The 13,494-nt window shown below is 46.8% G+C and overlaps 1 protein-coding gene across 3 annotated transcripts in view; it reads right to left on the reverse strand.

Moving 5' to 3' along the window:
- EML5 (EMAP like 5) overlaps window positions 1–13,494 on the reverse strand; it is a 255,544-nt gene that overhangs the window by 21,641 nt on the left and 220,409 nt on the right. For 2 of the 3 annotated variants that reach the window (XM_068254559.1, XM_068254557.1), the window contains 7 exons: window positions 13,251–13,408; window positions 10,351–10,465; window positions 8,021–8,209; window positions 5,408–5,580; window positions 5,084–5,246; window positions 3,435–3,538; window positions 519–672 (listed from right to left, as the gene is read on the reverse strand). In XM_068254559.1, coding sequence (XP_068110660.1) covers window positions 519–672; window positions 3,435–3,538; window positions 5,084–5,246; window positions 5,408–5,580; window positions 8,021–8,209; window positions 10,351–10,465; window positions 13,251–13,408 — 1,056 coding nt within the window. The remainder of the gene's footprint in view (window positions 1–518; window positions 673–3,434; window positions 3,539–5,083; window positions 5,247–5,407; window positions 5,581–8,020; window positions 8,210–10,350; window positions 10,466–13,250; window positions 13,409–13,494) is intronic. The other variant, XM_068254558.1, reaches the window with a different exon arrangement.

Below are 13,494 nucleotides of genomic sequence, written 5' to 3' on the forward strand. Positions count from 1 at the left end.
TTATTCTGTCAGAAGTCCTGTTTTTGTTTTGTTTTTGCTTTTGTATAACCTTTTTTCAGAATCAATATCTGTACAGCTCTGAAAAACACAGTAGTGTGAAGTGGAATCTAGTGAAAGTCTGGCTTCTAAATAAAACAAAAAAGGGGAAAAAAGTGAGAGATCCAAAAAAGATTCAGAGTAACTTGCAGAGCTTTTCTCACAGGAATTGGGAGAAGCTCGATAGACAACAGTCCATATGACTTTTGGAGGGCTTATGCTTTTGGCAGATTTACTGGCCGATCGTTTTTCCGATCAATTTTCCTATTGTTTACCATTCACTTCTATGAGAAAATCAACCATGAAAACAATCGAAATCAGATCGGACCCGTCAGAAATGTATTGAGCAATCTATCTGCAAAAAAAACTCATGGTGTATTCCCAGCATCAGATGGCTGGTGGCATTTGGAGCATTTGTAGCACATAATTACACAATCTCCCAGTGTCCATCAAACAACGCAGAATGCACAAACTGCACTTACAAATTTTTCTGGACAGGGAAAGTCAAATAACTTGAGCATTCCGAAGTCATCGCCCGTAACCAGGCTGATCCCTGAGTGAGAGACACAGGCACACGTCACGTCCGACTTGTCATTGTGTCTGGACCAAATTCCCAAAACTTCATCTCCCAGGACACTGCGGGGGAAACACAAAGTGGCGTCACACTGCTCCGATAATAAACTAAGATCATAACACAAAAGAAACACAGTATCTATGGACTCAAAAGTAAGGAGGCGCCAGAAGAATAAAAGGAGGATCAGATTTAAAAAGTTAAAATTGTAGGTGGCAATGGTGGACTTGCTCACCTCACAAAGAGCACAAGCACTGGTTCAGTGTAATAAAATTATACAATTTAATTATTACTCCTTATCATAAAAAACAAAATTGCAACGCGTTTCACGGATCTCAAGTCCGCTTCCTCAGGCAACAAAAATCACACAGGCAGGAGCAACCGTAGTGCTACGCAGATACGTATGGCGCCTCCGGCAGCGGAGGCGCCATACGTATCTGCGTAGCACTACGGTTGCTCCTGCCTGTGTGATTTTTGTTGCCTGAGGAAGCGGACTTGAGATCCGTGAAACGCGTTGCAATTTTGTTTTTTCTGATAAGGAGTAATAATTAAATTGTATAATTTTATTACACTGAACCAGTGCTTGTGCTCTTTGTGAGGTGAGCAAGTCCACCATTGCCACCTACAATTTTAACTTTTTAAATCTGATCCTCCTTTTATTCTTCTGGCGCCTCCTTACTTTTGAGTACATTTTGATCCACCTGGTGGATGGGTGTTGACACCCCTCGTTTTTTCTTCTACGGAGAGCGACTTTCTTAACCTGAGCGAGGACAGGTCTAATCTCCTCGCCTGCGATCGAAGTGGTTGCCCCTATTGGCAACCCATACTTGTGAGTATAAACTCTTCTTTTCCATAATTGTGCCTTATACCAAACGATAATACACCATTGGGGGCTCTCGATCTCTTCTCTTTTTCTTGTTACAGTATCTATGGAGGGCAACAGATCTGCCTCTCTATGCTAGAACTGCTAAATATGCAGCAGTTTCAGGACCATGCTAAAGGTAAATGAATGCAATTGTGTTCTAGGAGATGTATGCCTGAAGGAGCAGATGTTGCCACGCCCCTTCCATGCACTGCCTGGGCTACAAACAGCTGTTGTTGTCTCTCAGAGTCCTTCCACAGACATTACATTGCAAAATATGCTTATAATGCAAGAAACAAAATTTGCAGTTGTGTTTTCACAATGAACAGAGGGGTAATTTATCTGTAGTGCCGGCTGGGTGGATAACTTAAAGAGGTATAGTCAGCCATAAAATCAAATTCAATTTACCCACTGCTCTGTGTTTATTATGCAGTCAACATCCTGACCCTGCACTGCAAACATTCCAATATAATCATAAATGTTTCTGCTATAATAAATCTTATCTCAGTCAACCTGGCTCTATTCTGGTGCATTTCTAAGAAGAGGGAAGCTTGTTATCTCCCCTCCTACATTCCTGCATACTCAATGATTGGCTGAGGGCAGTTCAGTGTGACAGTAGTCTGAGAAGGGAAATCAACCTCACCCCTCTGGAGAAGCTGCTGAAATATGATCTATTCTGCGCTCACATGTGTTTACAAAGTAAGCTAGACATGACAGTGCAGTTTTAGTAAAGAGCTCAGTGGGGAGGAGGGCTGACAATGCATACATCATTCCAGGCAGGAGGGAGAGAAAAAAAAAAAGAGTAGGGGAAGAAATGTCAGAGGCAGTAAAGATGGAAAATGCCTTGAACGGTTTTCTCTTTGTTTACTATATAAAATTTACTGAAATTAAAACGTATACAGTACAATACATGTTATGGAAGTAGACCAAGTATGAATCTACTTATATATGTGTTTTTCTTTCCTGGGAAGCCCAACCTTAGACTATAAGGGCTGGAACCCACAGGAGCGCTTTTGGCAGCACTGCGATACGCTAGCAGTTTGTCAAAACGCTGAGCTAATGTTAATGGATGGGGCAACTTCCACAGGAGCGTTTGCGTTTCCCAGAAACGCAAACGCAGGACCTGCAGCATTTTGGGAGCGTTAGCGCTTCAATGTAAAGTATTGAAACGCTAGCGGAAACGCTCAGCAAAACCTAAACTGAGCGGTTTTGCTAGCGTTTTGCGGTTCAGCACACTGTAACAAAATGAAAAATAATTCACAGGACCAATCAGGATAAAAACGCAAAACGCAAAACGCTACGCACCCGCTGGGCAAAAAAATACAATGTTGCAAAACACGACCAAAAACGCGCATGAATCCGCTTGCAAACCGCTCAGACAAAACGCTAGCGGTTGCGTTTTGCGTTTGCTGATTTCAGTGGGTTCCAGGCCTAACAGAGATGGCCAATGAGATGCAAATAGTTAAGTCTTGCATGCAAATTGAACGTGGCTTGCAATTGAGCCAATCAAAATCAACAGGAAGTTCATTTGATTGGAATATTTCTAGCTGCATACAACTTACATTAAATTTGCATGCAAGTCAAAATGATTTACATCAGTGTTTCTATCGAAGATCTTAGTGTGCTCTGTTTTAAAACAAATATGGTTAGAGTCTGGGTTAGAGCGGGTGCTAGAGTTGGGGTTAAAGTATGGTTTCGGAGTCAGGGTTAGAGTCAGGGTTTGGAGTTTGAGTTAGAGTCAGGGGGCGGAGTGTGAGGTTAGATCAGGTGCTAGAGTCCGGGTTAAAGTATGGTTTCGGAGTCAGGGTTAGAGTCAGGGTTTGGAGTTTGAGTTAGAGTTGAGTCTGAGGTTAGAGGCGAGAGAGTGGTGCGGAGGGTAAAATGATGCGTGAAATGATTGCAGGAATTACTGGCATCTGATTGGCCATCTCTAGATCCGTATACACATCCCCCATTGTGACTGACCTGGTCCAGGTGGCCCACGTGATTCGGTCGATCACAGCTTGTTCCGTGAGGAGTTTTCCTGAAGGCACTTCATACACCAGCCTCTTGTAACACCCAGTGGAGACCTGCACAGAGCCCCGGAAACAGCATTACACAATAATCATCCTGACAGATTCCCCCTCCAGATCACATATGCTCATTACAGGGCTACCAAGAAAATGAATCTGCAGAATTTTTCTGAGAACAGTCAGTCCAGGAGGGGGGAAGGGGGGGGGGGGGGGAGGGAAGGAGGAGGTTCCACTGTCATTATTGCCACCCCTGACCCCCTTATGGGCACAGAGCACTCATCAATAACAAAAATTCCTGGCTACAAGGTACTCTCACCTTCTGTCTGCATGGAGTTTGTGTATTCTCCCCATGTTTGAATGGGTTTCTTCAGGGCACTCTGTCTGGTTTCTACCCATGTCCTCAAAACATAGTGGTGGGTTATGGGGCCTTTCACTAAAGTTGGCTTAAGAGTATTGAAGAGATACAAGACTATGACTACGGTAGGATTAGATTGTGAGCTCCTCTGAGGACAGTCAGTCACATGATTATGCACTCAGTAAAGTGCTGCAGAAGATGTCAGTGCTATATAAATACATAATAATAATAATGATAATTATAATATGGAAGGACATTAGACTATGACTATGGTAAGATTAGATTGTGAGCTCCTCTGAGGACAGCCAGTCACATGACTAGAGTGCGTAGTCATGTGACTTGGCTGTCCTCAGAAGAGCTCACAATCTATTCCTTACCATAGTTGTGATCATATGAGTCCCCATGGATTCTGCAAAGCTCTGCATTGCTGGTGTCTGCAGAGTGGAGTTCAGTCCAGAACAGTATGCATTAAGGACTGCAGGAAGGCGGTACAGCACCATGTCACATGACAGCGATGACATCACAGGCACCTGTACATAGCGGCTGTCTGCGGAGAAGTCTATCTGCAACACCATGTCACATGACAGGGATGACATCACAGGTACCTGTACGTAGCGGCCATCTGCGCACAAGTCTATCTGCAGCACCGTGTCACATGACAGGGATGACATCACAGGTACCTGTACGTAGCGGCCATCTGCGCACAAGTCTATCTGCAGCACCGTGTCACATGACAAGGGATGACATCACTGGTACCTGTACGTAGCGGCTGTCTGTGGAGAAGTCTATCTGCAGCACAAGACTGCTGAGGAGTCTATCTGCAGCACCATGTCACATGACAGGGATGACATCACTGGTACCTGTAAATAGTGGCTGTCTGCAGAGAAGTCTATCTGCAGCACCATGTCACATGACAGGGATGACATCACTGGTACCTGTATGTAGTGGCTGTCTGCAGGGAAGTCTATCTGCAGCACAAGCCTGCTGAGGAGTCTATCTGCAGCACCATGTCACATGACAGGGATGACATCACAGGTACCTGTACGTAGCGGCTGTCTGCTGAGAAGTCTATTTGCAGCACAAGCCTGCTGAGGAGTCTATCTGCAGCACCATGTCACATGACAGGGATGACATCACAGGTACCTGTACGTAGCGGCTGTCTGCTGAGAAGTCTATCTGCAGCACAAGCCTGCTGAGGAGTCTATCTGCAGCACCGTGTCACATGACAGGGATGACATCACAGGTACCTGTACGTAGCGGCTGTCTGCTGAGAAGTCTATCTGCAGCACAAAGCTGGGGATGTCTTTGCAGTAGCTGATGCGGTTCAGTGACGGTCCGATAGTGAGGTCATAGAAATCCACAGCGTTTTCACTGGATCCCACAGCCAGGTAATGGGAATCTGGGCTGAACCTGTGCAGAAAATAAACAATCACACAAAATATTGTCACAATCCACCGAAACCCCCTGCAATGCCTTTACGATAAAATTCTCTCCCTCCCTAAAGAAGCCTCAGTAGTCTCGGCTCAGTGACTGCGCTCTCTCTAGGGGGCGTCACGCTGTTGTAACCTCACCTGATGTCTTGTATAGCCGACCGCCGGTCTCTCTTCTTTCCCCAGATCTTCAGCGAGGCCACAAGTAATATGATGAACTCTCCATTCTTCATCCCGATGGCCACCATGTCCCCCTCCGGGCTGTAGGACACGGTACGGGCTGCGTGGCCAAGATTAACTTTATTCAGCATCTTCTGTGGGGAACAGGGGAGCAACATCAGATCTCCAAAACTTTATTAACATCACAAACAAACAAACAAAAAACAGTTAACATGGTACATGTTTAATTGTACTATCCTCTACTGATGCTGCTGGAATTTATTCATATGGAAAAAAAAAGTTTGTAAATAAACAATGTTCTTCAGCACTAGAGGCAGAGATTTCAAAGTGTGCCCCCCACAATTAAATTGTCCCCACCCCAGTAGGCAGCACCTCTCCTCAATATAGTGAGACGTGCGCTCAGTATTAGACAGCCCCTCTCCCCAGTATAGCCAGGTGTGCCCTCCAGTATTAGGCAGCTCCCCTCCCCAGTATAGTCATATGCAGGGCCGAATTTCTGGGAAGGCCACAAAGGCCATGGCCTAGGGCGATAAATCAGATAAGATCAGAAGGGCGGCAGAACTTGGAGAGAGAAGAGGTCATATGTTAAAATAAATCATCTCTTCTGGTCAGCAGCACAGCGCCCTGCTTTGCATTGATGTTTAAATGTTTAAATTCCAGAGTTCCCGTAATCCCTGCACCTCTGATAATAATCCTGTCCTCTGTATGATGGACATACATGCTGGTGTGTGAAAAGTGCCAGTTTTACAGTAAAGCAGACAAAGCTGCATTCAGTTTTAATGCACACATTCAGAGGAATTTCAAGAAGTTTTAAATCAGGATGATACACTGTACATATACTCTACTGCAACATAGGAATTTCAGCTCTGCTAGTTATTTCTCCCTCTTTCCCAAGCTGTCAGAATGACTCCTGTTAATTACTTTCTTATCTAACCCTAAATGTATGACTTTTTTTCCTTGCTAGTCAGGGATGTTTATGGCAGCAGTGGTCTCCGCTTCAGTTAACTCTTTCCTGACTCATTTTCAGATCTGTCTTTCTGTTTTAAGCACTACATTGTCACTGTTTAATGGACACCTAGATCTATGCCATTGTATGTAGTTTAGGATCCTCCTAATTACCTGTAGCAGTAGAGTATTGTACCATGTTAGCCATCAGTGAAGGCAGAAAGTTTTTAATCAGGATCATATCATTTATTGGCTAACTTAAAAGAAAACGCTTTCTGTTACTAAGCTTTCTTCTTCCTGTATACTGACAAGATGTTATTTGTTACTTGCCTGTTCTCTGTTTTGGATGGGCTTCTCTTCATTGCGCTACCCTGCCACCTGTTTGTGGCTCTGACTGCAGCTAGTCCCACAGAGGACAAAGAAGCAGCGCATACTCGGTCCACTTGCGCTCCTTGTAATTTTGCGTTCCTTTGCAGAGGGCCCAACCGTCCCGATCTCGTCGGGACCGTCACGATTTGGGGGGGCTCTCCCGCTGTCACGGTATGAGCCCCCCAAGTCCCGGGCGGCAGTGGGCAGTGGATAAAAAAAAAATGATCGAGGCACCAGCCGCGCCTGTGATATGCGGGATGGCGGCCATAGCATTACCACCTCCCTCCCTCCTTCCCTTAAGATCTGCCCCCCCTGTGTCCCCGTTAGCAGAGTGCGCAGCGAGCGGAGCGGGCTGTCATTACCTGCGTCCATCCATGCACGGGTACCGATGTCCAGCTTCAATCTGCTTCCTGTGACGTCACAGGAAGCAGGAAGCTGGATGCAGACATCGGTACCCGTGCATGGACGCAGGTAATGACAGCCCGCTCCGCTCGCTGCGCACTCTGCTAACGGGGACACAGGGGGGCAGATCTCAAGGGAAGGAGGGAGGGAGGTGGTAATGCAATGGCCACCATCCCGCATATCACAGGCGCGGCTGGTGCCTCGATCATTTTTTTTTTGCAGTGGCACCCATCCTCACTCTCCTCCCCACCCACGGGCAGGGTGTATGAGGCTATTGGTAAAAAAAAAATATAAGGGCATAAAAATTAATTAAAAGAAAAATCTTAAAAAAACCATGGTAGGCGTGTGTTGGGGGTGTGGTTAGGGGGTGTGGTTAGGGGTGTGGCCAGTGTCCCGGTTTCCTATTTTAAAATGTTAGGAGGTATGCCTTTGTGGATGTGCACAGCAGCTCAGGCCGGGAGTGTTATGTGTACTTGACAAGTACTGCTCATATATCTTCGGGCAAAAGCGTGGAATTACAAGGAGCACGAGTGGACAGAGAATGCGCTGCTTGTTATTGAATAGAGGGCAGAGCAGCACAATGGAAAGGAGCCCATTCAAGCCAGTGATTACTAGTAAGGTTTTCAGACAGAATGGAGTTTGGGGAGGGGGGGGGGGGTTGCGGCTGGGGACACCCGGCCTTGGGCGCTGGAAAGTACAAATCCGGTCCAGGTCATATGTGCCCCCAGTATTAGGCAGCCCCCCTACCCAGTATAGTCATATGTGCCCCCAGTATTAGGCTATTGGTCCACTGTGTCACATGACCTTCTGTCAGACTAATGCTGCGAGTCGCAGGCACGAGTCATGGCAGCCCTCTACCTTGTCTACAATATCCCAGAGGCGCACAGTGCCATCCTCAGCGGCAGACAGGAAGAAGTCCCGGCTTGGGTGAGTCGCCAGTCCCCAGATGGGTCCGTCCATGTGGCCGTTGATGAGAATATTACAGGCGGCGTTTTTCTCTCCCACCTCGATGATCTCAGCGTTGCGCGTGCCGACCAGAATCTTCCCCTGCGGACAGGAGGCAAAGAATCACATACAAGACAGATCAGAGCTACTGGCTTCAATTCACTAAGCATTACTGCATTCGGAAAAGCAGAAAACAGTGGACTGACATTTTACAAAATGTTTATTAAAGGGACTCAGAGCTGACAAAATAAAATGATTTTATACATACGTATAGTCCCAGTCCCATCCGCCTGGATCGCTCCCACACCGCCGTCCGCCGATGTCTGCAGCTCTGGGAACCGGGTCCCCGCACTTCCGTCATTGCTGCCAGTCTATGCAGGAGAAGTGCGCCCTCTACGTATCCCTCCAGCGGCTGCTGCAGAGATACGCAAACAGCGCACTTCTCTTACGCTACACTGTCTCCGACTGACGGAAGTGCGGGGACCCGGTTCCCGGAGCTGCAGATATCGGAGGACTGCGGCTGTTGAGCTGTGTTCTCAGCAAGCAGTTGCCAGGCAGCAGTGAGCAGTTATGAGGCAGCAGTGAGCAGTTGCCAGGCAGCAGCAAGCAGTTGTGAAAGTTTGAGAGGCATCTCACTGGAAATTGATCAATGTGACATTCGGTGCATTTCCAAGCTACCTATGTTTGAATACAATTAGCATACACATTTGCATCAACTAATAATCATTAGCATTTGATTGATCATCGCTAGTCAATATAGGGTCACTACAAAACACACTCAGGCCTCTTTTCCACAGGCAGTTGATAGGCAGTGAAATGCCACTCAAACTCTCACAACTGCTCACTGCTGCCTGATACTGCTCACTGCTGCCTGGTAACTGCTTGCTGAGCACACAGTTCAGCTGCCCGAGGAAAAGAGTCCAAAGAGAAGCTGTCACGTCATGAAATGTAAACCAGCTAATTGTGGGGACACCCAATTCATTGTGAGGGCTGGAACCCACAAGAGCGTTTTTTTGAGCATTTTGGCAGCGCTGCGATACGCTAGCGTTTTGCCAAAACGCTCAGCTGATGTTAATGGATGGGGCAACTTCCACAGGAGCGTTTGCGTTTCCCAGAAACGCAAACGCAGGACATGCAGCATTTTGGGAGCGTTAGCGCTTCAATGTAAAGTATTGAAACGCTAGCAGAAACGCTCAGCAAAACCTAAACTGAGCGGTTTTGCTAGCGTTTTGCGGTTCAGCACACTGTAACAAAATGAAAAATAATTCACAGGACCAATCAGGATAAAAACGCAAAACGCAAAACGCTAGGCACCCGCTGGGGAAAAAAATACAATGTTGCAAAACACAACCCAAAACGCGCATGAATCCGCTTGCAAACCGCTCAGACAAAACGCTAGCGGTTGCGTTTTGCGTTTGCGGTTTTCAGTGGGTTCCAGGCCTGAGTGTTCAATGAGACAATGAAATCTATGTCAATCTGAACTGGCTAATTCATTGGAATTGTAATGGTTTTAAATCAAATGCAGCTATTTAAAGTGTAACTGTCGGGCATAAAATAAAAAATCAATTCTTTATTTTTATCTGGTAAACAAGTAATATGGATGCTAACCAGGCAATGCAAAAGTTAAAATCACTACTACTTTTCTTGTTTATAAATGATCATTCCCCAGTTTACCTGACTCTTATTTAGTACGGTGCCGCAAAAAGGAAGTTGCAGGGCATGTTGGGTTGTCTTTTTTTGCTTCTGTACATTAGTTAAGTCTGAGGGGAAATATAGAAGCAAAAAAAGACAACCCAGCATGCCTTGCAACTTCCTTTTTGCAGCAACGTACCAAATAAGAGTCAGGTAAACTAGGGAATGATCATTTATAAACTAGAAAACGAATAGAGATTTTAACTTTTGGATTGCCTGATTAGCATCTTTATTACTTGTTTACCAGATAAAACTAAAGAATTGATTTTTGATTTTATGCCCGACAGTTACACTTTAAGTAAATCGTTAAAACCAATGGTTTTAAAATATTCAAAAGACCAATTCAGATTTTCCTGCAATCATTTTGATATTGATGGTGTAAGCAGACTGCATGGAAATATATGCAAGTGTGGGCAGCGTAAGAGTAAATTATCTACTGGGCTGTTATACAGTTTGTCAGAAGCTTGGATGTGATTGGTCACTGGACAGCTCAGACACGCCCCTGTGCACTGGTTACTTTGAGGGACTCCTAAATCTGCCGAATCACTCACCTTCCCCCGACACACCGATCTCACACAGTCCGTCGTTTGGCCGGTCTCCAACCTAAACGCACGACATCTCTTCAGCTCCTGGTCCCACAGCTTCACTGCGCCGCCTTCCTTGGACCTGCAGGGGGTGCAAAATCCAGTCAGACCTGCAAATGTACTTTTTGACCCAATCAAGTCATAGAAGTAAACCTCTGTAAGTTTCACATCTCTTTATGTATGTGATAGTTATAGCTCTTATACTGTGGAGCTGCAGTGATGTCATATATATTTCCTGTTGTAATACTGACCTCATCAGGGTAATGGGAGGTGCCAGTGCTAGTGACATCACTTTGCTGTCATGTGATCAAGCTAATGGGAGGTACCTGAGCTAGACTGCCATCAATGTGCTGACATATGTTCTATTCAGTACTACCAGACACTCCGGTGTAGGAGGTGGCCATAAAAATATAGGGTGTGCGACATAGGGGGAGGGACTTCAAAGAAGAGATACTTACCGCTTGATATGAAAAACAATAAGCCTTAATTAGGCTGTAAAGAAGTTAGTGTCTAAAGCACTGGCAACAGAGTATACCCCTAAGTGAATGTCAAAATTCTTAGAGATTTTCCCTTCCTGGGGTCATGTTTCTCGTTAGTGTTACAAGGTCTCAGGTGTGAATGGAGAGCAGGTTTGTTAAATGTGGTGTTCTGTGGGCTGATGAGACCAAGATAAACGTATCTGGTGGTTCAGATGGTATCAAGCGTGCGTGGCGACAACTAGGTGAGGAGTACAGAGACAAGTGTTTCTTGCCTACAGTGAGACATGGTGGTGGGACTGTCATGGTTTGGAGCTGCACAAGTGCTGCCGGCACTGGGGAGCTACAGTTCATTGAGGGAACCATGAATGCCAACATGTACTGTGACATGATCCCCTCCCTTCACAAACTGGGCTGCAGGACAGTATTCCAACATGATAACTATGAGCGTCCGCAGAAAATGTGCGCACCACAATACAGGAGGGAAAGGCTAAAAAATGGGGGTAATAGTGCGGCATACATAGCGCGCTGTGCCAAAAATGGGTGTGGCCATGGACCAGGATGTGGTCACGGGTGAAGCCAAATGTACATGAACTTAGCAATGGTAGAACATTAGACTAGGATTATAGTAGGAATTAGATTGTGAGCGCCTCTGACACAGGTACCCCCGAGTTTTGATAGTGACAGGGACCCTGCCCCTACCCCCAGTTTAGGTGGTGACAGGTGCCCCCAGTTTTGATAGTGACAGGTGCCCCCCACTTTAGGTAATGACAAGTGCCCCCCAGTTTAGGTAGTGACAGGTGCCCTCCAGTGTATGTAGTGACAGGAGCCCCCCAGTTTAGGTAGTGACAGGAGCACTCCAGTGAATGTAGTGACAGGAGCCCTCTTGTGAATGTAGTGACAGGTGCCCTCCAGTGAATGTAGTGACAGGTGCCCTCCAGTGAATGTAGTGACAGGTGCCCTCCAGTGAATGTAGTGACAGGTGCCCTCCAGTTTAGGTAGGGTCAGGTGCCCCCTAGTTTAGGTAATGACAGGTGCCCTCCAGTTTAGGTAGTGACAGGTGCCCTCCAGTGTATGTAGTGACAGGAGCCCCCCAGTTTAGGTAGTGACAGGAGCACTCCAGTGTATGTAGTGACAGGTGCCCTCTAGTGAATGTAGTGACAGGTGCCCTCTAGTGAATGTAGTGACAGGTGCCCTCTAGTGAATGTAGTGACAGGTGCCCTCCAGTGAATGTAGTGACAGGTGCCCTCCAGTGAATGTAGTGACAGGTGCCCTCCAGTTTAGGTAGGGTCAGGTGCCCCCTAGTTTAGGTAATGACAGGTGCCCCCCCCAGTGTATGTAGTGACAGGTGCCCCCAAGTGTATGTAATGACAGGTGCCCCCCCAGTTTAGGTAGTGACAGGTGCCCTCCAGTTTAGGTAGGGTCAGGTGCCCCCCAGTGTGTAGTGACAAGGACCCCCACTTACCATGTACCAGCAGCCAGCCCAGCGTCAGACCTCAGAATCAGCCGGCGACCAGTGAGAGCGGGCGCACATTACCCCCATGGACACCGCGCCGCATATGCGGAAGTGATGACACTTCTGCACATCAGTGCGGTGTTCGCGAGGTCCTAGCGCCCGCAATCACTGGTCGCTGGCTGATTGGAGGTCTGACTCCGGGCTGGCTGCTGGGACTTAGGCAGCGGGGATGGCGGAGGGGGGGAAAATTGCCCTATTTTGCCCAACGTGCGGACGCCCAGGATGTTAACCACCCCAAACACACCTCCACAATGGCCTCTGCCCTTGTTACAGAAACTGAGGGTAAAGGTGCTGAACTGGCCAAGCATGTCTCCAGACCTAAACCCTACTGAGCATCTATGAGGCCTGGCTCTCACTGCAAGAGCTTTTTATGCACTAGAGATTTGAAAAGCTCTTGCTAATGCAATGCTACGGGGGATTTTGACAAAATCACATCACTCCAGTGAGAACACACACATAGGATAACATTAGCAAGAGCTTTTAATATAAAAGCGCTTAGAAAAGCTCTTGTAGTGTGAACCAGCCCTAAGGTATCCTCAAACGGAAGGTGAAGAACTGTAAGGTCTCTAACATCCGCCAGCTCCATCATGGAGGAGTGAAAGAGGAGCTCTAGTGACCTCCATGCCCAAGAGAGATAAGGCTGTGCTGGAAAATAATGGAGGCCACACAAGATATTGACACTCTGAGCAGAAATGTGACATTCTTCACTTAGGGGTGTACTCACTTTTGTTGCCAACAGATTAGACATTAATAGCTGTGTGTTGAGCTATTTTGATGGGACAGCAAGTTTACACTGTTATACAAGCTGTACAGTGAGACTAGCAGAGGTGTGACAGTGTAAATAAATCTGGTGTCTTTGTAGTCGCAGGACTTACGGCCTCTCCTTCCCGCCGGTGACAATGAGGCCGTCCCTCAGCGTGGTGTACATGGTGAACACGGGACCGTTGTGCGCTTTGGCCACAATACGGGACAATATGTGGTCCTTCCAGACGCAGACATCTCCGCTGATGGTCCCTGTAAACGTCAAATTCCCCTGTGACAGAGGAGAGCAGCATAAGGTACACAGATACCCTGATAACAACCAATCGGTACACAGACACCCTGATAACAGCCAATCAG

The sequence above is a fragment of the Hyperolius riggenbachi genome, chromosome 9 (assembly GCF_040937935.1).
Source record: "Hyperolius riggenbachi isolate aHypRig1 chromosome 9, aHypRig1.pri, whole genome shotgun sequence".
NCBI lineage: Eukaryota > Metazoa > Chordata > Amphibia > Anura > Hyperoliidae > Hyperolius > Hyperolius riggenbachi.